Below are 26,645 nucleotides of genomic sequence, written 5' to 3'. Positions count from 1 at the left end.
TAAAGTTTGAAGGACTTCATTACCCAGACATCATGTAACATGACGCCGGTAAACTGCGCCGCACTCCTTGGACCTATGTTTTATTCTTCTTTGTGGCTGATGGGGGGGGGGGGATTTGTCACTTCTTGCAGGCAGAGAAGATTTCCTGTCAGTGAAAATACCTGCATATGCCTGAAATTAATTTGGGCAAGTAGAGAAAATACAGCATTTCATTTAGTAGGGATGAGATGCTCTTCTCTGTTGCAGTCCCACTTTGTGATTTAGGCTGATAAGACGGCTGTAGTTTTACATAAAAATATTGCCTTGTGCAGCTTTAAAGGAGTAGGCTATATCCAATTTTTCAGATGAAACTGCAACTAATCCTCTCACAGTGTAATGGAAAGTTGATCAAAGAGTTGAATTACCCAAAAGTTGCTGTATTTCTTGAAGGCTCCCATCTCTATCCTCCCTCTTCCTCTCCTGGTCTCTCTATCCCACTCTGTTTTCACACACATTCGTCGGTCATCCACGCCACAGTAATTTATGATCCACTGTCAGTGCCATTTGGCCTGCCGCCAATTTAATTACCATAGAAGCTAACTATTAACAGCTAGCAGCCAGTGTCAAGTACCACATCAAATCGCTGGTCAGAAGGGAGTGTATAAAGCTGCTGCTGGCAGAGACTCAAATCCAGGGATTCTTTCCTGAGCAACTGTAATAGATCAGTATTTGATTTAGAAGTAAGTATTTCAGTCACATTAGATTGATTGCTTTAGAGTATGCCATTATACTGTTTTACTGTCATGCATGAGGAGTAACAGATGACACAAAACCAGATGACAGTAATCAGATTACAAAAAAGGCAAACCATATAGTCACTGTTAAAACGCAGTAATCAGATTACACTAAGGAAATGATGGCTAATACTGGATATATATGATGATATATGATGATAATTCCAAGATGGCGTCAGGCTAGTGGACGCCATTTGCAGCAGCTCCTACACTCTTTTCCACTGTCCTGTTCTTTCTGTTTTTCTTGGCACCAAAAGCAAGCTTAAATGCATTATCACTTCCTTTTTCTTGTTCCTTGACCTGAATTCCCCCATTGGGATCAATAAAAAAAAAAAGTTTCTTTTCATCTTATCCTACTATTCAAATTGCAATCTGCAAATCAGATTAATCAGATTATGTTACTTAGTTTGATTGCTCCCATGGATTACATTATCGATTAGTTTCAAACTGATAATACGTGATTGGCAGCAGATTGCATTTTGAAAGTAAACTCCTCAACTTTGATTGCGACTGTATTATGCTACAAGCCTTAGATGTGAGTAGAACTGAGTATCTAACCAGTAGGCTCTATTACTTATATGGTAAAAACACTCTTAAGGCAGATAGTAGAAAAATACATCAAAACACTCAAGAAAACACGCAGGAGACCAGCGCTTACAATCATACAAATATATTAGTTTGTTTTATTCAATTATATCCAATAATACGTCTCCCTTGACTTTGTGTAAGATATTATAGAAATAAATACAGATCATATTGCAAATGCAGAGACAAGGGGGGGAGGGAAGTTGGGGGGGTTTCGGAGAGTAGAGTGTTGAGGAGGGTGGGGAGGGAGGGGGGAAAGGAGGGGAGAGAGTAAATATTGGGTAGAGACATTTTTTTTTTTTTTTTTTTAATTCCCCAAGGTGTCCAGTAAATGATCTGCGCATGCATGCTTTTGTAGTCCAGTCCATCTGTGACTCTCTCCTCCACCCAGGAGCTTAAAACTCTCTCTCTCTCTCTCTCTCTCCCTCTCCAGCATCGTCCCATCCAGCTCCTTTTCTTCCAAGCGATCCGCGGAGGTTTTTGATGATCGGCTTTGGATGGCACACAGTAGTTGCGTTACTTCCACCTTGCCAGCAACAGGGGAGGGAGTCACTGCACCTCCCCCCCAAACCACATTCGCATGGATATATTTATATATAGAGATATATAGATATATTTTTTTGCCCCATTTGTTTGTGTACAAAAATAGTGTCATTGTGGCTTTGATAGCTGGAAGACCGAAGCACTGTTTTTGCATTTTTGGAAGACGACGAGGGAAAGTAAAGATTATGGAGGGTTTTTTTTTTTCCTTAAAATCTTTTTCTGGAAGACTTTATCACAAGAACTCGGATCGTCCATGCAGTAAAAAAAAAAAAAAAAAGGAAAAACAAAAAGAAAGAACAATCAAAAATCCTTTGAGGATTGATCGCAGAATCACACACACACACACACACACACACACACAGGTGTAAGTGTGTTTGGGAGAGAGACAGACGGTGAATGAGCAGTCCACGTGCTGCTGGTGAGCCAATTCGGAATCCCGTGAGAGGTCAAAGGTCGGCAGTCGGTCCGGCCCTTTTTGACCGACGGGCGAGCGCCAAAGGAGGGAAGGGGGCGGGGTCAGGAGGAAGAAGTTAAAACGATTGAGACCCTTCAGCTTCAGTCTCCCTCTCTCTTTAGTTTGCATGGCAGATCGAGGTCCACTGGTCTGAGATCCCACATCAGGCGCTGACAGGAGAGCAGATCACGTGTTCAAACAGCAACGTAAAACAGATCAAATCGACGGACACACATGGATCATATGGTTCATATCATATTCGGGGGGGGGGGGGGGGGCACCAAACCCCATTTTGCATCCACAGAATTCCTCAAATCATTTCATATTTCATCACGAGTCATCACAACACTTCCACCGAGAAAAGACCCAAAACACAATCCATACACTTGGAAAAAAACAAAAGAATAATACATTTTTTTTTTTTAGCATAGTTTACAGTGTAAAAGCCACCGCCGGAGTAGCGGCGGTTCATTGGGGCAGGGGGGGAGTAGGGGGGGTTCCCTAGATAATCTCCTGATTGTAAAGGTCACCCCCATTTAGCCACATCTGCGCTGGCTTGGTGCAGGGCGCTGCTGTGTGTGTGTGTGTGTGTGTGTGTGTGTGTGTGTGTGTGTGTGTGTGCACTGCAGATGTGCCTTTCACAACGCAGGCTGCTCCTACACTCTTCTATTCTCTGTGGGTTCAGACTACAGGGGGATGTGGCTTTAGGTAGACCTGGGCTCTGGGTTCCCATTCAAAAAGCCCTTTTTTTTTTCTATCAAGCAGCAGAAAAAATAAATAAATAAATAAAAACTGAAAATCTGTCCCGAGGACGGCATCACTCTCTTTTGTCGAAGCACGTGAGCCTCTCTTCCTCCCTCTCTCTTTTTTTTTTTGTGTTTTCTGCTGCATTGCAGATGTGGTGGAGGGACTCCACCTCAAAGTAACACACACACACACACACACACACACACACGCACACGCACACTGAACAGCAAACCCGGCTCACAAACAGGGCAAAGTGTTAGAAAAATAAAAGCTCTAATAAAACACGCAGTTGGTTTCTATATCAATATTAATCCTTTTTAACACCCCCACAGATAATGTGGTTGCACCTTGTTAATGGAGTTTATTGCTTTCTGCCCAAGGACTGGCGCTCATTGATTTGGCCTCTGATTTATCCTCTATTTCTCTCTCTCTCTCTTTCTCTCTCTATCTCTCTCTCTCTCTGTCTAGCCCTTTCTCTCTCTTCTTGGATACACACGGTGGACGTACAGAGACATTCACGCACATGTACAGTACAATTACACATGTAGACAAAAGCTGATGGATGAGAACACACATATGCTCACACTGCACACACACTGCACACACACTGCACACACACTGCACACACACTGCACACACACACACACACACCCTCTGCCTCCAGGTTAAAGGGAAGTTGTGTTTGCAATAAGGAATCGGGGAGAGGAAGTGGAACTTCAAAGGGAGGCTGTGGGGGCATGAGTTAGTTACACTACGTGACACATGCAACCTCTCTCCCTCTCTCTCTCTCTTTCTCTCTCTCTCTCTCTCCCTCTCTCTCTTGGAGTCCTTCACAACCCCAGTCGACCCACTCTGCAGTTCTAATTCGCTCGGTAAGCAGGGAGGGTCCTGACTCGGGAGAAATGGGAGGGAAGGGAGTCCCCGGGGAGACACACAGGCAAACGGGGAGTGTGTGTGTGTGTGTGTGATGTGTAGCGTGCACCTGCATCAGATACCCATCGTTTAACCCCCTTCATTACCTCACAGCACACCCACACACACACACACACACATATACACACACACACACCTCTCCCATCGTTTTTATATATCCCAAAGAAATGGCAATGCCAAGCACTTGAAAGAGGCAATATTTAACATTTAGAGCCGAATCCAGAGGCATTTATCAGGGCGGTAAAAGCAGTAAATTCCGCCAGGGGGGTTTCACTGATCAAACGTGCTCAGGTGGAGATGAATGGCGATCTTTACATCCTGTAATTCACACAGGATCATTTGAAGTGAAACCTGAAGGCCGGGGAGCAGACGGGCTCCAACAGAGAAACTGATCTGAGACATCATGAGGGACTTGGATCATGGGAAAAAATGGGAGGCGGTGAACACGGCAAAACACGGCAAAACAAACACACATGGCGCACGCATGACACATAAAACACGCAAAACATGCAAACTTTCCATACGCGATAAACGATTTTGCGATTCTGCCTTTCTGCAGCCGTGAAAGTGAAATCAGAAGCACTGCAATTCACATTTTGCTGCTTAAGACTTCTGCTGCACCAGGAATACTAATACAGAAATAATCAGATTACAGTAATCTGATTACCAAAAAAATCATCTTCTCCTAAAAAAAAAAAACTGCAGTAATCAGATTGCATCGGATTAAAAAGGTGACTATTTGTCAGATTACACAAAACATAAAGTAAAAAGGCATTTCGATCGTGAAGTTATGGACACGAACAAAACTTTACACATCTCATAGATGCTGGTTGTATCCGACTAGGACAAAAACTATTCAAATAACAGTCTGCGAACTGGAATAAATCGCTCATTTAACTGCATATCCTACGGAGGCAAAGTAAACAGATCGTGTGACTGAGGTCGAGGCGTTCCAGCGGGATTTGCATTACCGATTTCGCTTGAGCGTCACCGATGCGATGTGCGAAGCGGGCGATGAGCCTACACACACACACACACACACACACACACACACACCACACACACAGGTGCAGTAGGAATATCTCAATGCTGAACCGAGATATGAATCCATTTGGAAATGACGGGAGAGATGGTTGTAGCCCTGCAAACACTACCAACACAACATTTGAATTCACGTCCTATTAGCTGGACATGCCACCTCATGTGCTCATATTTTACGCATACAGAAACTAATATTGCATTTATTTATTAGGAGGGTAATCTCTGGTTGTGCGTATGGAGACAGACAGACAGACACTTTGCTCATTACCTATATCTCTAATCTAATCTATAATATTATCTATCTATAATATCTAAATTACTGCAGGCCTACTCGGTTTCATCGCTAATATGATCAATTCATCATAAAACAGTTACTAGAACTAACATTTTAGCCCTTGACTCACTTTTCTCTTTCCATTCAAAGTCTGTTTGAATACTGAAAAAAACAAAATATGACACACATAGAAAATATTGCAACGTAGATTTCCCAGCCCTTTTAAAAAAAACAGTTGTGTCACAGAATTCATGGCTATATCTATTTTCTGGATTCAGAAATCGTCTACAGTCTCTCCTCTCATCTAACAGTATCTCTCTATCTGTTCCCAGTCTTTATTATTAAATTCAAGCAGGAGGCTCATTTAATTTGAAATAGATGTAATTACCTTGTGAGTAATGTTCAGACACTGTGTTCTGGACTTAGCGGCCCACAGGGGGTCACTGGTCAAACACACCAACCTGAAGCTCTATTTAACAGCGTAATTAAGGCCATTAGTCCTCAGATGGTGGTCTGAAGCTGAAGGGCGGCCTGGTTCAACTCCATGTATGTTCGACTCAAATCTGGAGCACGTGTGGAATAAACCTGAATGGATTCTGAACGTCCACAATGCTCTCATGGGTTGAAATTCAAAATTCAATACAATTCAATATATTGGTCCGTGATAGTTTCCTTCATTTTACCTTCTCTATTATCCCTCCTCTCACCCTCCTTTCCTTTCCTTCCTTTCTCTCAACCTCGTTCCGTTTGTTTCCTCCCCTTCCTTCCCAGCTTCCTTCCTCTCACGCGCCCTCCTTTTGTTCATTTGTTTGTTCATTCATTCGCTGCTTCCCTCCTTTCAGCCTTCCTTCCATCTTTTCATCCTTCCCCCGTTCCTTCCTTCCTCTCCTCTCTTCCATCCTCGCACTCCCTCCCTTTTGTTCATTTGCTCATTCGATTCCTTCCCGCCTTTCCTCCTCAATTCCTTTATTCTGTCTTTCCCTCTTCTCACACTCACACATTTTTTCTTCCTCTCACCCTCTCTCTTCTCCTTCCTTCCCTCCTCTCTTTCCATCCTTGTTTTTACACACCCTCCTTTCCTTCTTTCCATCCTTCTTCTTATCCTCCATCCTTTCCTTTCTTCCTTCTATTCATGCTCCCTCCTTTCCTTTCCTTTCCAACTTAATTCCACTCACATGCCCTTCTTTCCTTTTCTTTCTTTCCTTCCTTCCTTCCTCCCTTCCTACCTTTCTTCCTCCCACCCTCCCTCCTTTTGTTCCTTCTTTCATTTTATGCTACCTCCTTTTGTTCATTTGCTTGTTCATTCATTTGTTCTCCTTCTTTCCTTTCATGCGTTTCCTTGTGTGTGTGTGTGTGTGTGTGTGTGTGTGTGTGTGTTAGGGGGACGATACGCCACAGTGAGAAAACACTGTCCTCATGATCGTAATTCTCTCTCAACCCTCCCTCTTACTCTCTCTCTTTCTGCTCTTCACCACTCATTTTCTTCCCTTTCTCTCTATACATATCTCCCATCTCTCTCCCTCTCTCTCTCTCTCTCTCTCTCTCTCAGCCCTGATCATCAGTCTAGCCTCCGTTGTAGCTCCCGAACACACGGGACTCCCTCACTCGCCACAATACATAAACATTAGGCAGAAACAATTACCTGCCCCGGCATATTGAACCAAGAAAGTTGGATATGAAAAATGATTGCTTTTTGCGTTGAATGGAAAGAACAAATGGAAACACAGGAAAAAGGTCCGCCGAACGAGAGGAGCGAAATAATTATGAAAATGCTTTGTTATTTTCTTTACCTTGAGAGACACAGAAGAAAATACCAAATTCAACAGAACAATCCTCTCACATTTACAATATTACATCATCCTCATTATTTACTACAGCTATCATGACTATATATGACTTTGGTTTGTTATCTTTGCTCCTAAAACGTATAGTTTTATTGGCGTCACAGCAATCATAACCTATGATTTATGGATGATGACAACAGAGATGATTGTGAAATGACGAGGAAAGAAGGCTTGGCTTCCTTTGCATAATAACCAACTTGGCTTCCTTTGCATAATAACCAAAGACTCTAGGACATTTGATCCAGATTTGTAGGGATTCAGGTGCACACAATGAACATAAATCTGTCAGTTGTGAGAAATATATATATATAAAAAAAGAAACTATCCTGAAATATTAACCCCCATTTACTGCAGTGGAGCTGCTCAGTGGCCAACAGCAGGAGACTGTGGCTGGACTGGGCAGCTCCCAGGTGTGAATGGGTGAACTGTAGTGATTTATGTGAAGCAGGGTGTTGCTGGAAAAGAAGGTGCTAAGTCAACCCACCCCGGGTAAATAAAGATAAAAAAAAAAAAAGAAACAGTACACATATACCAAAGGCATAAAAATCCACGGTGGTAATACAGTACGTATTTCCCTGGCTTGGGGACATGAACCTTTGAAAAGCGATGGGCTGGCACGGAATCTGCAGACTCCTAAAAAAACATTGCTTTCATATACACAAAATCATATTTTTTTTCACTTCATTACAGGGTGGTAGCACACTTAAGAAGCATTAAACGAATACATAAATAAACACTCTGCAGAATTTCACTGTTTTCAGACCAAAAAAACATAAATAGTGAAGTGAGAGAAAGGTCCGCAGATTCCGCTCGGGCCTGGGGGGTTTTGTGCAACGCATGGCTGGCCACAGTGAGAAAGGCTATTGCAGTGCAATCACAAGCTACACAGTCAGGCTCCATCAGTACCCCATCTCACTGATGATCTCCTCATCATCTCTCAAAAACCTGCACACGCTCACCGCTACGTGTCGGTGAGCGTGTGTGTTCGCGTGTTCGTGCGTAAAGAGTGCACGATAATGGATGTCGGCGTGTTGAGGTGTGTGAGATCACTTCGTATGTTGTCTGTTCAGGGCACTAAAGTGTGTGTGTGTGTGGGCACCTCCACACGTTTGTGTAAATGTCAGTGCAATAATCAGTGTGTGTGTGTGTGTGTGTGTGTGTGTGTGTGTGTGGTTCTGCGGTGCGCCGGGGGAGCGCTTGGCCCCTTGTTTAAGGGTCGAGAGATTCTGATCAGCCCCAGACTCCATTAACAGAGCCAGAGGACGGGAGGGGTTTTCTTGTGCCGCCGAGTGGAAAATTGAGTCCATGTCACAAACTAATCAAATCGCACCAAAGGTGAATGGAAAGCAGGGGGAGAAGAGGGAGGGGAGGGGAACACACACGCACACACACACACGCAGGGCTGACAAGTATCCAGGCCGTCTCGCAAAGTCGCTGACACACGCAGAAGACGCGGGCTTAGCAGATGGTCGCCGAACTAAAAAAGTCTGCGAGGGTCTCCATGACAGCCTCGCATTAGCATGGAACCCTGTGGGGTAATAATAATAACGCAACCCATTTGTAAAGCATGTGCTGCAGAGGGACGTATCTGACCGTTGCACCCGTTGTGGTAAAACCAGGAAGACTTGCTCGGTTATTTGGTAGATCGGAAAGATGCCGCTGCTGATGACGAGAAGGCGTGTGGGGTTTTTCCTTCCGGCATTGGCTAGGTTTAAACACGACCGGTGCATGCTATACGACACTACGACTGTTCGTGGAGTTATTGCTCTTATATCCCAGGCTCTGCTACTCACAGAGATTGTTAAATAAGAAGGTGGAGGGCCGGTTGCTGCGGATGGGGGAGGTGACGAGTCGGACACAAAGTCTGTGGAGTTAAAAGGGGCTTTCCGTTGGCTTTGAGGGACGGGCAGAGCGAACTCTTTTCGAAGGATTGGACGCATTGGCGTTGAGGCTAGCCACCCGGCTCAGAGTCTTCTCCTTTCTCCCTCTCTTCGCTCCATCCTCATCCTTGGTCAAATGAACCGCCCGCGTCCAAAAAAATCCAACGCGCCCGTCGCTCGGAAAGCTTCGCTCTGCCCGTCCCGACCTGCGTTCTCCAGCTTCGCATCGGTGCGTTCGTAGAGTTCTCGTAGGGTCGCGGTAGCCCTGACCGCCCCCCCGTTCAGGTTTGCCCCCGTCCCGGTGGTGCCCACTGGTGCCCGGCGCCCCGCCTCCTCCTCCACCCCCACCTGTGTCTCTGAGCGCTAGGAGGAGGAGGTTTTGGTTTTGGATGGAGGGTCTTTCTTGCCGTTCTGGAGCACGGGCGAGTCGCTGGAGGTCTTGGGCGTTTTCCTGGGCGGACTCTGCTCGGCCACGTCGTGCAGCGAGGGCTCCCTGTACATCGCCACTGGGAGGGAGGAGGACACACAGAGTTAAACAGCTGGCTGGGGGTAAATGAGAGGCATATGGCTGACTGATAAGACTTTGACTGTATGATTGTTCAGTAAGACTTTACTTGAAGTGTTGGTCATTAGGCATTAGGGAGAAGGAAAGTGACAGCTCCCCTTCTGGCTTTGTTAATTAATGAATACAAAATAAATTCCCAAGAGCTATTAACAACGTGAACTTAAAGTCAGTTTTGGATAGATAAGGATATAAAATATTGGTACTTTAGTACTACTTAGTAAAAACTCAATATAGTTTTTAGTAGCCAGCCAAGAATTCCGAGTTCCAAGTCAAGTTTTCTTCAACGTAGTTCTCAATGTAATAGCATTTTTTAAAAATGTTCCCTAGAGATAGTCAAGTGATTGATAGGTGATCTCTGGGAAGAGCAGTGCAGAAACACCACAGCAATGAGCGCTGAGCACCAAAGATGTCACCAAAATAAAAATAATGACCATCTTGCAGATTGCCACTTTAAGTTCCCTACCTCTGGAACAACATATATCCCCCCCGTTGACCTAGGATGACCCTCTCAGCTTTCCCACTATTGCAATAAACAATGAAAATCGTGAAACGTAAGTGGACCTGAAAAACCATTGCTTTCTGGCCACAGTGTGAGCTCTCCACAGGTGTGTATGTACCTTCAATGAGTTTGGGCAGAAAGTGAGCGGCTCCCTTGGTCTTCTTGACCCGGTTCCCCTTCATGACCTGTCCGTCCCGGTTGATGCCGATGTACCAGGCCCGTCCCGACTGGGTTTGCCGGTACAGGATGGACGAGTAGGTGACGTAGTAGTTCTCAAACACACACTCCTTGAACTTACACTCCGGCGTGAAGTGTTCCTGGAAGAGATAGATATACATACGTACGTACACAAAGACACACACACACACACACACATGAACACTAGGTCAGTGGAGAAGAATAACAGATTTGGAGTGTGTACCATTTTTTATCTATTGTATTATTTATATATTTACTCTCCAATTCCACTGGCTCAGCTGGGAATGGGAGAAAATGGGCCCCACATTTCATAGTGACAGGGTTACAGGAGCATCTGTGGCTGCATCAACAAACTGCACACACACACACACACACACACACACACATACATACTCATTCACACACCCCAGCAAACTCATTCACACACGCGCACACACACACACACACACTTATTTGCCACATGGACAAAGTGGTTTGCAAGCTGGGATGCCATAATTCAGCCGGTTCGGTTTTCCTGTAACAAACAACAATCAGCCGAATCCTTCACCCCCCTCCATAGTTTAACGACCCCACCGTCGGCCTTCAGCCCACCCTGAACACACACACACACACACACACACACACACACACACACACACAGCCCTGCATTAGACAATACGTCAACACTGGGACATCCCCCCCCCCCCCTTATTTCTCACACACTCTCTCTCTCGTTATTGCTCTCACATATTCCCTCTCTATCTCATATTCTCCCTCTCCCTCTCTCTCTCTCTCTCCCTCTATCTCTCTTCATCCCCCCCTCCGTTCCCTCCATCCCTCCGTCATTTGGTAACCTTGTCGAGGAACAAACCAATTTGCAGGATTGATTTGGAGCCTTGATGTGACTGGTGAGCAGAAAAGGCCTGAATAAGGAGTTTACTCTCTCTCTCTTTCCCTCTCTCTCTCTCTCATTCATTTCCCCCCTCTCTCGCCCCCTTTACCCACTCTCCTCCCCCTCTCTCTCTCTCTCTCTCTGTGCATCTACCACCCACAGGAGCAGGATTGCAACCCTAACGCCTGCCTATAGCCATTGTACCGCACATACACAAGCTAATTACATTGACTCTATCGCCCATTCTTTAATTACACATCCATTCACTTAGGCAGCCATTCATTTCCTCGCCCACCCATTAACTTAGCTCTAATAGCACAAAGCGAAATCCAAAGGTCTAGAGTCTCTCGGAAGGTGTAATCAGATTGCTATCATTAACCGTGTTTGCACTGCAGTGTGGCCCGTCTCATCCTCTGTGCAGTGTGTGTGTGTGTGTGTGTGTGTGTGTGAGTGTGGATTTGGTATGGGTGGGGGGGTGTTACAGGATCAAAGCCTGCTTTGTACTGTATCCAGTTCTGCCCAGTCACCCAGCGCACACCCCCCAGACAGACATGCTCAAGTTCATTAATTGATTAATTAAGTGAGTTAAATTGAATCTTCCCATATGAATAATGGGTAGGGGGAGCGGTGATGTGTGTACGTAAATGTGTGTGTGTGTGTGTGAATGGCAGTGCACGTCTAGTGAGATTATATCATCACCGGAGACCCTCAAGGGAGACCCACCTGGAGCAAAGCGGGTCCCTACAGCACTTCTCAATTAGTTCTTAGTTTGCAATTATCATCCTGGGAGACCAGCGGATGTGTGTGTGTGTGTGTGTGTGTGTGTGTGCGTGTGGTTGTCATAAGTCCCACTCAGGTGATGTTGGGTGGATAGAGGAAGGATAGATGCTGGATTTACAACCAGCAGGCCAAGTGAAGTGGCAAAATATGAGTTTTATGATCATAGCCAGTAAGTTGGGGCGGCTTTTCACACTGTTCTCTGCTGTAGATGTGGCACAGATCAGGATTTTGCATCTGCTCCCAGACAGATAAAGACATGTTGAAACAGAAAACATTGAAGGTCAGCTGGGCCAGCCATGATATTGGCGATAACTGCCTGAGAAAGTTTGAGAAAGACACAAATTTGGTCCGCATAACATCATTTGTTTAACAATGACATCTGTATCTGAAGAGTTCCAAACGTCTCTGTGTCCATTTTGGGAAAAGTTCATCATTCAGTATATCTAAAATATATTGAATCACTTTGTCAAAAAGGATTTTGTTCCTTACTTTCCTTGAAAAATGCCATATTTCACTTCAATTTATTGCTATCAATCAGAGTATCACAGTAACAAAACCACTTACACCATTAGAGACAACTGATCAGATATAAAAACCTAAATGGCATATGGAAAATTTGCAGGTGGCATCACATTTTTACTTTTTTTTTTGCCAGATAAATCAAAGAGTCTAAACATCAAACATATCACCTATCCGTAGACAAAGAAAACATCAATATGATTTTTTATTTTCTGTCACTGAAATTTCAAATATTTCTTTCCCACTGTGAGTATAGGTTGGTGCCAAGGAGACACCTTCTGTTTGATCCTGCATCTCAACCATCTCATTTCCACAGTCTGACAACAAAAGGTGAGGAACATCATACGTTTCGGGACGGCTGGGATTCACACGTCTCGCATCTGTTTACCTCAATGAAGCACCTCCAAAACATCATCTTTGCTGCCATCTGTTGTGTTTTCACCTTTGCTATAGCAGGAGATCGATCTCCAAAGGTTTGCTTTCACTTGACAACACACAGCTGGTTAACTAGTTTGGAAGCTGCGGTGTTAGTTTGGTGTTTCACTGCTATTGCAAAACTGGGATTATAAAACATTCAGCTGTTATCAGAATCACCTAATTTAATTTCATCTTTCATCTTTTCTCTACTACAAAATGTTTAAATATTTGAATTTTGGAAGGGAAAACCATGGCTAACTTAAGTTTCTGACATGGCGAGGTATTTTGTCATGTGACATGCCTATATGCCTGCTCATATGCCTGTATTTAGTATCTTATATGTTAACCCATCACATTAAATTGCAGTTGGTTTCCTCCCACACTATTTTACCAATGACATTTGTACTTCATCAGGGCATCAAGCAGAATCCCAGGTGCTGATGATGCAGCCTGACACTTAACCCACTGAGTTGTTTCTGAGCTTTGTTGTTTCCCCATCCATCATCTTATCTAAGTGTTGATGCCACTGACAACAAATAAGTGGATCATCTTAAGATTCAGAGGGTGGGGCAGATTTGAACCAGGTGCAGTACAAGCTTCTGTTTATCTTGTTAAGCCATATCCAAGCAATATGATGCTTAATATAGCACTTGTTGCACTGTGTTTCTGTACATAATATTTCAAATCCATGTTCACATTTATGCTTTTTTACATATATAAAAACTACCTTCATGTCTTCATATAGTTTCACTCAAAGTTTGATACTACTTAGTATGGCCTATTAGAGATTTACATAATTTACATTGAGATTTATGTCAGACTAAAAAGTTTACCTTCCACTACATTGCTGATAGTACATGATCACACATCAGCAAATTAATTGCTATTGACTGAACTTGAAGCAATATCCTCTTGTCTCAATATTAGATATTAGGAGCAATAACCAATGTTCCCTTAGCCTGTGCCATGGAAGAGTCTGCAGGTTTCCATTCCAACCAAACACTACAGCAGCTCATTTCACTAATTAGTCCCCCCCCCCCCCCCCCCTCTCTGGTTGAAGATTTGCTAATGTGTGAAATCAGCTGCTGTAGAGTCTGTTTGGAAGGAAAACCTGCAGACTCTTCCATGGCACCGGACTGGACACTGCTGGTTCAGAGAGAACATTGACAATTACCATGTTAATTTGAATCATGACATTACAGTTGACCATTAAATCGGATCTGGATCACACTTGGGCCACTTTCTAATCTGATGCTGCAAATATAAGCTTCAGCATTTCTCTCAGAGACAGCTATAAGACAGAGGACTGTTAAGCTGGCAGGTATTCAGCACCCATCTCTTCTGGTCCCATAGGTGAGAATGAATGAGCCGGACCGTGATGGATTCAAAGCCAGAACTGACCTGGACTGAATCTCAAGGCAGGAAGGCTTTTTGGTGCTTTTTGCACCAAAGAATAAAGCATATACATCTGTCATGCACACAGATGCATACACACACTCACCTGTGCACAACATAGTCACACACACATGTTGTATAATACATGTGTTGGTTGACCTAGGTTAAGCCTACACATGTACAATACCACAAACACACACATATAGGCACACAGGTAGTTGATTAGACAATTTTTTGTGTTTGCAATGTCACACTAATGGTCTAAAAATGACCAAAATTGTTTAATGATATTAAAAGTCTTTTTACTTGGATCACTATTGATTTAATTTTTTACAATTTTGATCAAATATGATAACTGTCCTCTGGTGTGATTGTCCAAGATAATGTTTCTGAGCATAAATAAAATCCTACTATTTTCTCTTAGTATCTCTAAGTATAACAGGCTATAAAAGCAAATTTCAAGGATGTCACATGACAAATTGAAGACATAAACTAGTCCAGAAGCTCAGCAGATATGGGGAAAAAGAAGCAACTGAATCCATCCACATAGGAAAGTATTTCTTCACTTTTGACTTGGCCATAAGCCAACTACAGCATCTCTACCTGGTAAAACACAAGTACACATGCACACACACGCACGCTGCATCGTTTGATTGCATCAACTCAGCGTGCCATCAGCAAGGCCGCTTAATGGGATAACACACTGTTAACCAGAGCTATAACTCACCGTCATTTAATGAGACGCATTATTCACAAAACAAACACGGGGGGTGGGGGGGGGGGGGACAGACGCACACCTGTCCGCTCTGTCTAGATTTCAGCTTAATTCGGGCCTGATTTCGTTGCCTGATCCGACTGATGGATCATCGTTTTCTCTGAGGGTCAAACCGAGGACTCGCTTCACGCCTGGCAGGAGCCGACTCCTCTCGCCTAGAACGCCTAACAAGACAGCCTCCGCTAAAAGAAGCGCTGAGAAGTATCTGTCATCGGAGTCCAATTACCCTTTTAGTTCCCTCCTCTGAACAATAAAGCAGGCCGGGGGGTTCAATGTCACCGCTGCAGGTCCAGCGGTGTCCAGCAGGGGCCGCTGCCAACACACAGGCAGGATCCTCCTCTGCTGCTGCTGCTGATGCTGAATTAACTCGTGTCTTCTTGCCTCTCCGTAATACTCATCTGTCCCCAAAGGGCCTAAAAACCACTCAAGTCCAAGATCAGGCACAAATCCACATGAGGGTTTCTTTCTTTGCCTCTTTTTTTTTTTTTGCAACATTTTAAGGCAGATTTTGGGGCTGAAACATCCCATCACGCTGCGTTATATGAGTTACGAAGAAGGGAAGGATGCAGGACAGAGGGAGAGAGTGTTTATGAGGGAGAGGAAAGAGAGACCAGCGAGTGTTTTTGACAGAGGGTGGCATGCAGGAGGGGGGTCATGGTCAATGTCGAGCCAAACAAGCACAGCATTTTCACTATATGATATTATTGCATAGGGAAAACTCATATTGGGGCGGGACATAATGCAGTGAGGGATCATTCAAAAGTCTAAATTAGTCAAGGAGAGAAAGGCGGTTTTATTTGATGGGACGGGTGTGGAGGGGCGGGATTATTTAAAAATGTAATGGTTTTATTGGTTAAAATGTATATTTCTTCCATTAAAGATACTGTGTTTTCCTTGAAGTAAAAGTAATGGGAGTTCATTTGGGACTTTAAAACAGCTTTGGCAACTGTTTTGATCTGATACCAGAAGGATATTTAGGTCCTGATTTCACAAAATTGTCAAAATTTCCGTCATACTGGATCAACATCTGCAACATCAAGAGAGACGAAAAAAACATGGAAAAGTGCGACATAAAGAGGAGGAGAAATAAGAGAAAAACTAAGTAAAAAAAACATAAGAAGCACAGAAAGAGATACGGAGACAAATCAGATCAAGTCAGCATCAGTGAAGATCGTCCGCGCCCAAACACTCTTTGACAAATTACTCAAATCGTCTCAGCCCATGCTGCTGTGGCGTACTAAGAGATTTTTAGAGGAGACAAGAGGATTGTGTGTTTGTGTGTGTGTGTGTGTGTGTGTGTGTGTGTGTGTGTGTGGGTGTGTACATCCACTCATGCGTGTCTGCTGTTGTGACAGAGAGACATGACGGATCCCTCTTACATCAGTGGGAGGCCACCCGGTGCCAGGTGACATGCGTACACACACACACACACACACACACACACACACACACACACACACGCACACACACACACACACACACACACACACACACAAACACACCACAAACATCAGGAGTGACGGATGGACTCGTTCCCTCCCTCATCACTCACTCCCACAGATGGAGGAGAGAGGAGAGAGAAAGAGAGATGGAGTGAAAGAGAGAGAGGGGGAGAGTGAGGGGGAACGGAGGATGAGGTGAAAAGAGAGAGAAAGAGGGAAGGGGAGACAGAGAGAGAGACAGAGAGAGAGAGAGTTATGGAGGAGAGGAGAAGAAATAAAATGGCAGAATGAGGAGAAAAAGAGGACATGAGGGATGAAGAAGTAGACACGGAGCGAACGAGGGAGGGAGAAAGTACGGCGGGACTGTTCCCTTGTCATCACACACACACACACACACACACACACACACACACACACTCCTGTCTCATTTCCATCCGCTGACACCTTAAAGACATCATTCAGCCCCCCCCCGGACGTTAACCATTGACTCTCCCATGCAGTCAGCTGGGGAATGGATTCCATGTAAGACCTCTGTGAAAAGTCAATAGGCATTAGGGCAGGAAAAAAAAAAGAAAAAAAGAAAAAAACCCCGGGATTAGTCTTTGATTGGACACGCGACGCGGCGGCGCCACCGAGCGTGAACGACCTCGAGCGGCTTTTTGTGTGTGTGTGTGTGCTTCAGGTGTGTGTCTGTACAGTAGAAGACGGGGGGGGGGGGTGGAAAAGCGTTCTCCACCTTTCAGTTGAGACATCAGCAAGTTCCACACACGCTGATCTGCGGATCGATGGCGGTCTTCCAGTCGTGCTCTCGCTGTGACCGAATGCACTTCTGGAGCGGTGAGGTGACCCGGTCTGATCGGGTTTGAAGGCCGAACTGCTGAAGTCGCCGATGGACGATATTTTGCGCTGATGTTCGAGATCTCTAAATTTGACCTTTTTCCGCGGCAAGGGATTACAAAGATTCAGTGTTTTTCCTCCAGAATTGTATTCTTGTCAGGGTGGAAAAGCCTCTGAAACAGCATTTAGACCATCATGGGACACTAAATCTCTCCACTGAAACCCAGACTGATGAAATTCGTTTAGGTTTAGCAGCTCTTTAAAGCAGGGTGACACACCACCTATTCAATGGCAAGGAAAGTCTGGGATTCTTTAAGCCTGTGAATGAAGAATTAATTTAGAAAAACATACATGAACAATTAAATGGAGTTTTAGAGGCTGTTTTTATGTAGCTGTGGTCAGGATGGAACTTCTATCATATCAGCAATGGACCACAATATCCAATGGACTAACCAATATCGGATATTTACTTAAAGGCCAATATCGGTCCTATATATCGGCAAACTGATATATCAGTCTAAACCTACTTAAAGCTACAGAGTCTGTCCCTCAATCGGACGCTCTTTGGTGCATAGGGTTAATACCATGATAAAGGTCAAAGGTCAAAAGTCCACCTCACAAGTTCAAGTCCGCCTCTCAGCCGACATCTTATTCCTTCTCTCCCCTCTTTCCTGCCTCTCCACTTCACTATCCAATATAAAAAATAACCTGTGAAAATAGATAGTTCCCCTTTTCAAAAACTTATTGGATTGATCATGAATTGAGAGCGGGCTTTCATTCATCCACAGAGCAACTCGCTTCGATGGCTTTTTCGATACCAGGGGGGGCAGAAAGTTGTTAAGAGTTTGCGACACGGCCGGTGGAGCAAATCAGATTTTATGGTCCCGAGAAGATGTTTTGTGGGTCGGATCTACAAAACGGTGTGTGATGCATTTAAAAGGGGGGGTGAAACAGTGAAGTGAGTGTTGCTGTGCTGGGAGACAAAGGTTTCGGGGGGGGGGAATGAAAGATTTGAAGGATTTCTCACTGCTTCTGTGGTAGCGATGCGTTTAGAAAAGCGGAAACTGTAAGAAAAATCATTACCGGCATCAGCCAATGCTATAAGGCAGTTACTCAATGTTGAATACTTGGCTAATAAAGCTATAAGCTATAAGTAATGGGAAAATGTGGCTGTTACAGCACAGTGCTGAGCTTTTGACTGAGGGTTTCAGTCGAAAAGATAAATAATTTTCCCTTCATAAAGAAACTGCTGTATGAAATATTTACCTGCTGATGCAACACTAGGCCATATCATCATCTAAAGGATAAGTTAGAAACACAGAGCGAGGCTCGCCGTGCAAAAGCTTGTTTATGAACAAGGCCGATTATTATCTGAACAAATGAGCAGAAAAAAAACAAAAACATTAATTAAGGACAAACAGCTGAGGAAGCATCATAGGAGCTTGCAAAATAATCTTAGGAAGCAGATTTGTACTCCTATTCATCAAGGTATTAATTAATTCATGTGTGGATCACACAGTTCTTTTGATGCTTGTGTGGGTTTGTCTATATTCTCTGTGGCTTCCTATGTATAAACCATCACTCAACATTTAAGAATGTGTAGAAGAAGAGCTAGGATTTGATGTAACCCATGGAAAACTACATGGTAGGAGTATTTATTTCCGAGCCAGCATTGCATTAGCTGGTGGGAACAATTAGCCCAGCTCAAAAAAATAAATAAAAAAAAATCTCCGACCATAAGTGAAAAATGACCTCTGACACTCAAAGGGACTCCAGCAGCAATAGGCAAAAACAGGCCGGTCTTGTCGCATTTGTTAGCGATGTCAGTGCAAGTAAACGGTCTTTGCTTAAAAATCACATGCAGCGCTTTCCAAAGATTTTCCCAAGATATTTTACGATTTAGAAGAACTTTGGGTTTTTCGAATAAACAGTTTCCTTGGTTGACTTGCACTGCAGCTGGTAACCAACGCCATTGGTTTTCTTTTATTTGAGGAACTTTTCAGAGACCAAGACACTGCACTCTAAAAAAACAAAAAACATGTCATTTTCAACATGTGTGAGTGTAGTTTAGGACTTATCAAGCTTATTTCAAGATATTTTCAGTCAAATTGTCTCACTACACTGGCAAATAGCTTTACTGGTTTCAATAAATGTCATTTTTTCAGGACAGTGTAACTTGTTTCAAGACTTTTGCTTGAAAGAAGGGAAAGTGTCTTAATACAAGTTTCTTGTTTCGAGATTTAATGCCTTGTTTTGTGAAAATGTTTTAAAATAAGTCATATGGACATATATGGACATGTGAGAAGTGAAATGTATTGAAATCAGCAAAAATTATCAGCCAGTGTAGTAAGATAATTGAACTAAAAGTATCCTGACACTTTTGGACCACATACTGTTTGATTGACGTGAAGTTAGGTTGATAATTAGACTCACAGATGTACTGAAAATGATATTTCTTTCTAGGAGAGTGGCGACTTTTGGATTGGCCTGACCGCACTCCCAGCCCATAATGAATCAAACCAAGCCTCATAACAACGTGAGCGATGGGTCTAAACGTCTTTTCCTCCCGTCTTTATCTGTCCGGCTTCCTCCTCTCGCCCCTCATGAGCGTCTGCGACCTGCCGACCGAGGCGCAGCCAAGTTTTCTGCGGTCAAAGTTCAGACGGAGCGGGGTCCTAATCCATGCCAACATTCTGGCATTTACAGGGACGCCCCGAGGAGAGCTGGAGCTCCACCAGGGCTGCCACTCTCCCAGCAAGCGGAAAACACACACACACACACACACACACACACACACACACACACACACACACACAGATGAGGCGAGGCGAGGATCATGCAAACAAACACACACACGCTGATGGGCATATGTGCATTCACAGCCTGTACAAACACATAAGCACACACACATGATGTACAGAAAGACCAAAACACACAGAGACAAAAGACACACATGTGCACACAACTCCATGACACACACACACACACACACACACACACACACACACAGAAAAACACGGGCATAAACATATGCATAAGTCACTCTGAACCAGAAAGGCACACACACACACACACACACATACACACACACACACACACATGCTGTAATGAGAACAGCTGGAGAGGGTGCAGGCTGGTGCACAAGGGGGAAGAAGCAGGGAGGGAGGGATGGAGGGAGGGAGGGAGGGATGGAGGGAGGGAGGGAGGGATGTCCTCTGCTTCTCACCTTGACTGCCAGACCCTCGCTGTGCATTTGGGGATTTTCCAAAGGGAACCAGAGCTAACCCGCCTTATACCTCTACCTTTTCATCTCTCATTCTCTCTCTCTCCCCCTCTCTCTCTCTCTCTCTCTCTCTGAGTCCATCCTTCATATTTTCTCTCTATCTCCCTACGTTCTCTCTCCTTCCTCGAGGCCACGCGTGTCTGCGCGCTTTTTCTGCCACGTCAGGAGGGAGGGAGAGGCGGAAGGTGTGTGTGTGGGGGGGGGGGACCAAGTGGCTGGAGGCTGGAGTGAGGGGGGGGGGCAGAGAGAGAAAGGAAGAGAGAGAGAGAGAGAGAGAGAGAGAGAGAGACGAAGGAGAGAGGAGGAAAGGAAAAAGAGAGGAGAGTGCTGACTCAATGAAAAAGAGACAAGCGCTTTCTGATTCGATGGGGGGGTGCGGAAGGTCAGGGGAGAGGAGTTGGAGGGGAGGGGATGTGGGAGTGTGTGTGTGTGTGTGTGTGTGTGTGTGTGTGTGTGTAGGTGTGTGTGTGTGTGTGTGCACAGCGTGGTCCTCTCAGGTCATAAGAAGAGTTTATTGAAGGGTTTGTTGAGGGTATTGACTAATTGCCAGCTTACCAGCTGTCAGGTGTCTGTGTGTGTGTGTGTGTGTGTGTGTGTGTGCGTGCGTGTGTGTGTGTGTGTGCGTGTGTGTGTGTGTGTTGTGTGTGTGTGTGTGTGTAGGTGTGTGTGTACGTGTGTAGGTGTGTGTGTACGTGTGTGTCAACAAAATAGTCCAAAGGGAGGACATTTTGCCGCTCATCACTCCTACAAGTGCTCATTAAAAGTGTGAGATTTTGGTTAAGGTTAGGGTGAGAGTTAAGGATTGAATGTAGATAATGAAAGATCCCTACTTAAGTAGTGTGTGTGTGTGTGTGTGTGTGTTGGGGGGGGGGGGGGGGTGTGCATGTATACTATGAATAATACTAAAAGGGTGTATATTGTGCTTGTACACACATCTCCTCCATGGCTCCTATAGTGCATCTGGCTATATAATCCCTTTAAAAGACAATGGCATCACTTAAGTGCATGGCAGTGAATATGTATAGCAGTTGACATCTGGGTACTGCAGACATAGTGGTGTGTGTGTGTTAGGTAGGTTAAAGACATATAGACACCAACATCATCCATGTGTCACTGGCAGCGGTGCTCCATGCTAACACTTTAGCACACACTATGTTGAGTGATAGTAGGCGACTAGCTTTACATCAAAAGTGAGAAAATGAGAACTTGTAGTAGCTCGAAAGCAAAATGGCAAGTAATTGTAAAGTGCATGCGGTCAAGTTAGAGTTAGGGTTAGTCCTATCACTCAACATAAAGTATGCTAAAGCACTAGCATGGAGCACCGGAGCCAATGATCTACCGGGGACACATGGATTACTTTGATGTCTATGTTCTCATCACTTAACAGGGAAGTTGACCAACAGGCCAATATCCCATAAACTGTGTGTGTGTATTCCTTTAACTGTACCTACATCCCTGGATGGCTCCTGTGACCTACTATAACAATAGCACTGCAGATACACTGTGTGAACTAAATACCTTGAAGAGACAATCCCCCTTTTTCTATGCAGATACACACACACACTCACACACACACGCACACTCTCGCTCTCTCTCCTCCAGTCTCCAAAGAGAAGGGAATAGCAGAGTGTTGTAGTACGCAGTGTGATGATGGATGTGGCAACTCTCTGTATCACCAAGGACCATCCATCCCAATTAACTAGTTTTGTAAGACATAGCAGCAAAATGACACAGCATGGAGTTTATAAAGCACAACTCCAGTGATAGGGATTCACTTACAGTAAAAAGCATGTGTGTGTGTGTGTGTTATCCTATGAATTATGCATGTGAAATTGGGGTGTGCTTGCAAATGCATACATGTGTACTTGTCCATGTGTGCTTCTGCAACCATGCGTGTCCCTGTGTATCTGTGTGTGCGTGTGTGTGTGTGTGTGTGTGTGTGTGTGTTTATGGATTGTTAGTGCTGATCGGCATGCGGAACGGGGCTCTACCCTCTCTCCGCTCAGCGGGACAGCCGTAACTCTTGTCAAGATGCAGCAAGCGCTATTGTGTTTGGCTCTCGCTGCCTAGCTGCGGTATATTTAGGTGGAGGTGGAATCCTTCCTCATATCTCCTCCTCCTCCTCTTCCTCCTCCTCCTCCTCCTCGATGTCCCATATCCTCCCTCATCGCTCCTTCTGCCCCTCTTTCTTCGCGTCTCCTCTGTTTCATCCACCTTCCTCCCTCTTCTCCTCTCTCTCCTTCCCTCTCCGTTAGTCTCTCCTCCCTCCCTCCCTCCTCCCTCGCTCCTTCCTCCATCCCTCCCTCCTCTCCCCCGGTTGGTCACGTGATCGGAGGTGATCCCTATCTCGCGGGCCCCCGGTGCCTCCCTGCATCTCAATAGGAGCTCCGGCGGGGAAAGGAGAGGAGGCCACAAACAGCGCAGGGAACATGCAGGGAAGGGGGAGGGGGGGAGGGAATAAACAAGGGAGACAGAAGCGGAGAAGTGGGGAGCGCTGAAGATGAGGGAGCGAATGAGAGGACGGAGGAAGGATGAGAGGAAGGGGAGGAACTAGGGGGAAAGGGAATGAACAAGCAGGGAGATAAAGTAGAGAGATCAGGCTTGAAATCGAGGGTTAGGAAAGATCAGAAGTGAAAAATATAGAAAAAGAGAAAGTTGGTGATCTAGGAATTGAAGCTTATCCTCCTGTTGCTCTGGACAAGAGTGTCAGCTAAATGTTTAAAATGTAAGATGTTAAATGTTAAAATGTAATGCACAATATATTTTTAGCTTATATACACTGGCACAAATAGCATTAAAAATATAGGTTTTCCTCAGGCATTGCAACTTGCCATCAAAACACATATAACATAAATAGTTCAGCAAAGTATTGGGCTAGCTGCCTTTGTTTCCCCTCTGAAATTGCGTGTGAAAGGAGGAGAAAAATGGCCTTTATTTCTGCCTCCCCACCAGCACCAATAATTCCCAGTATTTGGCCACTAGTGGAGCTGTATTAGTTTATCCTCTAAGTGCAGACCCACAATGTCATCTGGCAGACTAAACTTTTACTTTGCCCAACTTTCCCAAAGTCTGTTGCGGGGGAGCTTGGCCGGCTCTGGTCCCGGGTATCGCAGTCCGGCCCAATTATGTCTGCCTGCCTCTGTCAGATTGTTTATACCTGGCTGAACATGTGTGTTTGTGGGGTTGTGGAGGGTGGCTAAATTGCACAGGGGAGCGTGTGTGTGTGTGTGTGTGTGTGTGTGTGTGTGTGCGCGCGTGCCTTTGACTACATCTCATAACCCCCCACCACTCCACCACACACCATCCCTCGCTCCCTCCCTCCCTCTCCATCTCTCTACCCGGGAGGCTTTTCCAGAGCGCACGGCTAATAAAGTGGGCCAGGTCCGCCGCTGAGCACTATTTTTATCAGAAAGCAATTTTCAGGAGGTGCCCACAGGTAAGCGGGTCCCGGCGCCTCAGACAATGGAGCCGTGACAAGGAGTCCCCCCCCCCTCCAGCCATTAACCTCTGCTGAGCAGCTCCCGCGGGATCCCGGCGCTCTGGGTATCGGCGCACGCCGCATAGACGCCGGGGCAGGAGAGGGGAGGGGGGAGCGGGGGGTGTCAATTCACTGTCACCACATCTAATATCATTTGTCACATGTCCAAAACCCGCTTGTATCACCATTCCTGGGGACAAAGTGGAGCAATGACTGATGACTGACAGGACATTATTATTATTTGGTCAATGAGAAATTGTTAGATGTCACCAAACTATCATCTTAGATGGAACATTGGTCCTGAATGCGACCCGATGTGTTTTTTTTTTGTTTGTTTTTTTCAGCTATGGCTTCCAAATAAACGCTCCTGACGATTCCTGCTTGATATTTGCTCTCCACTATAATGAGAAAAACGCTGAGATCACAGTTTGGACTCATTTATACTAAGCTATGGAATGTGTCTCACCTTTGCTATACCCAAGTGACACCCATGGGGAGATGACATGATGGACAGCGAGACAGCGGGCGGGAGGGGGGAGAGGGATCCCGGGGCAGCTGAGGGAATAAGGGCGCTGCAGAGGTGAAGGCGAGGTGAAGGGGGGGGGGGGGAGCATGGATGTTGAGAGACAGATGGATACACGCAGCCCCATCTGGGCGCTCGCTGGCTGCAGCTGGACTGGCTGGCGTCGGTATGAAAAAAAAAAACAAAGTTTCTATTCGTGTAGCCTATGTTATCATCACAAAGTCAGGCATCAATTATTATTGCCACTTTACAATCTGGTGACAGCAGAGATGTGGAGTTGTGTTTTTGGACCACATGGATAAGAGACAATTGTGGAATTTTTGGCAGCTTGGCTGAGCCAGTGTTAGCATGGAGGACAACGAGACACAACAATGGAAAGAACGCAAAATAGCCGACTTGATCGGTGTTTGGGGAGACCCTTTAATTCAGCCAAAAGTCAATGGCTCATACTGTAACTGAAATGTGTTCAAAACATGTGGGAGAAGCATAGGTACAAAATCCGATGTGACGTCTTTTGTCTCTGCGCACTATTCTGTGTCTTTTCCAATAGATATGAACAGTCATCCAAAGAGATCCGATATGAGCAGCAATTTGGAGTAGAGGATGAAGGCCTGCGGTGTGAATGTAGCCTTTGCATATCCACAGGGTGTAGGTGAGGTGGAGGAGGGAAAAGTGGAGTGACGGTAGGAAGAGGAGGAGGAGGAGGGATGACGGCGAGAGGGGAAGGGTTCAGGACGAGGAGGCGGAGGACACAGAGGGGAGAGAGAGGAGAAAAAAGGGAGAGGCAGAGGAGAGAGGGAGGACAAGGACAGCAGATAAGGGACACATCAAGGCGGGGAAATGTATTCTGAATAAAAGAGGTTCACGGGGTGAGGGGAGAAGCAAGAGGGGGGGGAGGAGGAGGAGGGTGGGAGGGAAAGACAAACCACGAGAGAGGCCGACAGACACAAATGGCCGGACGGGGAGCTAGGCGGACTGACAGGCGGGTAAAAGCTGTACAAGTGAGAAGAGAGGGAGGGATGAAGGGAGATGGAGGGAAGGAGGGAGGGGAGGGGAAAGAAAGATGAGCGTGGCGGCGCTGTTGCTCCCAGCAGGGCCGTTATGTTCGCGATGTGTCTGGGCCTGTCAGGCCATCCTTCTCTCTCTCTCTCTCTCTCTCTCTCTCTCTCTCTCTCCCCCTCCCTCCCCCCCTCCACACTCTATCACTCCTCTCCTCTCGTTTTCCCGTTCTCCCTCTCCTTCTTTCTTCCTCTCAACACAGCCGACAGCGATCAGCCCTGTTTGTTATTACTATAGTGGTAAGATCCAGCCGCCTGTCCTGTCACTCAACTTGCACACACACACACACACACACACACACACACACACCAAGGAGTGTGAGGAGCCATGGCCTTGCATACAGACACACACACCCCTATATAACATATGTATACACACCATGCAGCACTGTATTGCTAACACCATTCATATATGAGAAGGTCAAATATGTTTGTGTGTGTGTGTGTGTGTCCATCACATACTCCTTTGTTAAAGTCTTCAGAGACTTTGTTGCCAAAACACTAAAATTTGGAAAATTACCTGAAGATCAACAACAGTATTCAAAAGGTCTCAATTTGTTGGGAGAATTTAAATATTTTCTTCTGTCTTTTTGTTTCTGTATAAGAGTTGATATAATCAATTTTCAGTTGAAGTTGCTATATCAAATAAAACATTTTGAAAACTCAATAAAAAAAAAAGTCTCATTTTGCCAGCCAAGGACTTCACTTACCTCCTATTGTTTGAAAAAAAAAAAAATAGTACTACGGTTTGTCAATTGTTAAGCTTTTCATCATATCCTAAGAACAGGTGTGACTTTTTCCTCGAATTGTGAATATCTCATTTTAGAACAAAACTCTTTATTTTCATCCTGACCTCACACATTTATATGTAAATGGACCTTACATGACATTGTTTGCTCCATTCTCTCCCTCACAAATGAAATTTCCCAAA

The 26,645-nt window shown here is 45.1% G+C and overlaps 1 protein-coding gene across 1 annotated transcript in view; it reads right to left on the bottom strand.

Moving 5' to 3' along the window:
* Positions 1-9,437: 9,437 nt before the first annotated feature.
* Positions 9,438-26,645, bottom strand: part of fgf11a (fibroblast growth factor 11a) — a 54,477-nt gene continuing 37,269 nt past the window's right edge. Inside the window, exons 4-5 of the mRNA XM_071539196.1 lie at positions 10,257-10,455; positions 9,438-9,580 (exon numbers count right to left, since the gene is read on the bottom strand). Coding sequence (XP_071395297.1) covers positions 9,438-9,580; positions 10,257-10,455 — 342 coding nt within the window. The remainder of the gene's footprint in view (positions 9,581-10,256; positions 10,456-26,645) is intronic.

The sequence above is a fragment of the Centroberyx affinis genome, unplaced genomic scaffold (assembly GCF_046629955.1).
Source record: "Centroberyx affinis isolate AG114_WGS23_722 - 3 ecotype Tasmania unplaced genomic scaffold, CSIRO-AGI_Caff_v1 ptg003420l_1, whole genome shotgun sequence".
NCBI classification, from domain to species: domain Eukaryota; kingdom Metazoa; phylum Chordata; class Actinopteri; order Beryciformes; family Berycidae; genus Centroberyx; species Centroberyx affinis.
Note: the sequence above shows the minus strand (reverse complement) of the source record. Positions and strands in the feature narration are given on the sequence as shown.